Genomic DNA, 1,975 nt, shown 5'->3' with positions numbered 1-1,975 from the left:
AAACGATATACAAAGTTTATCGTGTATCTATACTATATAGTGTCAATATATTCTTATTATCATTATTTCCTAAAAAACAGAGAGTCAGTGAGTTCATGATGATAATTTGTTAAACAGTTTAGACTGTGATGATATATTAAAGGGATTGTAAAAAGGTATTACTGAACTTTTTATTTTCTATCAGAGATACTAATAGCATCAATTTACACTATTCTAATTATTTCTAATAAAAATACACGTTATGTGTCGCCACTATCTCAGACTGCTATTGATATATATTAAGGACCTTTGTGATAGTGACGTCATAAAATGCTTAGTTTTGGTGGAATAGCAGGAACCACAGGCCTCTGACTGCACTTTGGAATGGTGCAAGTTGATGCTATCAGTGTCCCCGATACACATACAAATTTAGAAAAAACTTTTTACAATCCCTTTAAAAGATATTATTAACTTGGTCTATATTGACAATGATGTACCTGTATAAATAATGGGTTTACCTGTACATATTATTAACTTATTTTAATAAAACGATACAGTACAAGTGCTAAAGTATTAAATTTTAAAGTCATCATAACGATCGTTCACCTGGATTTCAACTGCACATTTTTTACATACAAAATTATTCTATCCTTCATTAATAAAACATCCGATCTCTATCTTCCTGGTACTATATCGTATCGTATCATATCGTATCGTATCGTATCGTATCGTATCGTATCGTATCGTATCGTATCGTATCGTATCGTATCCTATCCTATCCTATCCTATCCTATCCTATCCTATCCTATCCTATCCTATCCTATCCTATCCTATCCTATCCTATCGTACCGTGTTATATCGTACCATATCGTAAAGTATTGTATCACATCGTATAGGATCGTTCTTTTAGTTCATCAACCAATCATCGTATCAATTTCACCACCAACGTCCATCCCCCATATCCCCCTCCACCCCTTTTCTATCTTCAAGTTCTGTATGCTTACTGTGTCACTCTTACATTTATATGAATTACATCTATTTGAAAAAACAACAGTTACAGATGAACGCCTTGTGTACATTGTGAATAAAAACCTTTTTTCTAGTCTATTTCTATATAATTATATTTTAATTTAAAACGAATCAGCTATGACCTGCAGCTATAAACATTATCTATTCAATATTCACAGTTGATTTTATTTAAAAATGCAGACATTGACTGAAGAAAATGCATACAACGAATAAATGAAACGCGACACGTGTGAAGTATAAGCAAAATAAAAACAAGCTCTAAAACTATTTCCTGATAAAAAATAATCAGCTCTGAAACTATTTGCTCTGATGCAGTCAACATGAGAGAAACGATCATATCGAGAGATTTATCGACGACTATCACCAGCTAATCGTCTAACTTTTCTATATATCACAGATCATTTTAAATTGACGAGTCGTCATTTTAACATTCAAACGCGGATAATTCTAGACACACATGGATTTGAAGGCTCAAATTTCGACGATGAGCTGTTAACAATATTTCTGATTGGCTAAGCTTGCTGAGACTGAAGTATGCATGAAGCACCGGTCCCGTTAAAGAAGTTTTTAAGGAATATGCGTGTGAAAAAAATGTTTTGTCTTACCTGAAACGTCTTCGACGGGGACGGAATTTCCTTTCTTTCTTTTCCCCTGCAGTTCCATCGCTTCCGTCAACATTATTATTACTATCTCCGGCACCCAGGCTGGTAGAGGGTGAATCACTCGGAACAGCTACAGAGTTGGCACATTGTTCAGTTCTACTAGACCCGCCTGAAGGGGTATTTAGCACATTATCCGATGCACGAACATTGATCACATTGCTTATAACTGCGTTCACTACAAATCCATTAGTAGGGGATTTCAGTGTTTTGGGTTCGACTCCGGTTCCAATAAATCCATTGAGTTTAGGTGGCCCTGGTTTGCTGCTAGTTGGAAGTCCAGAAATGGCGACAATACCAGTATCCAT

The 1,975-nt window shown here is 35.1% G+C and overlaps 1 protein-coding gene across 1 annotated transcript; it reads right to left on the bottom strand.

Moving 5' to 3' along the window:
• Positions 1 to 433: 433 nt before the first annotated feature.
• On the bottom strand, positions 434 to 1,975 carry LOTGIDRAFT_166684 (hypothetical protein; the record flags this gene model as incomplete). Its single annotated transcript, XM_009064100.1, has 2 exons — positions 434 to 476; positions 1,614 to 1,975. The coding sequence occupies 2 exons, from the start codon at positions 1,973 to 1,975 to the stop codon at positions 434 to 436; spliced, it is 405 nt and encodes a 134-aa protein (XP_009062348.1).

This window comes from Lottia gigantea (genome assembly GCF_000327385.1).
Source record: "Lottia gigantea unplaced genomic scaffold LOTGIsca_60, whole genome shotgun sequence".
NCBI classification, from domain to species: Eukaryota; Metazoa; Mollusca; class Gastropoda; family Lottiidae; genus Lottia; species Lottia gigantea.
Note: the sequence above shows the minus strand (reverse complement) of the source record. Positions and strands in the feature narration are given on the sequence as shown.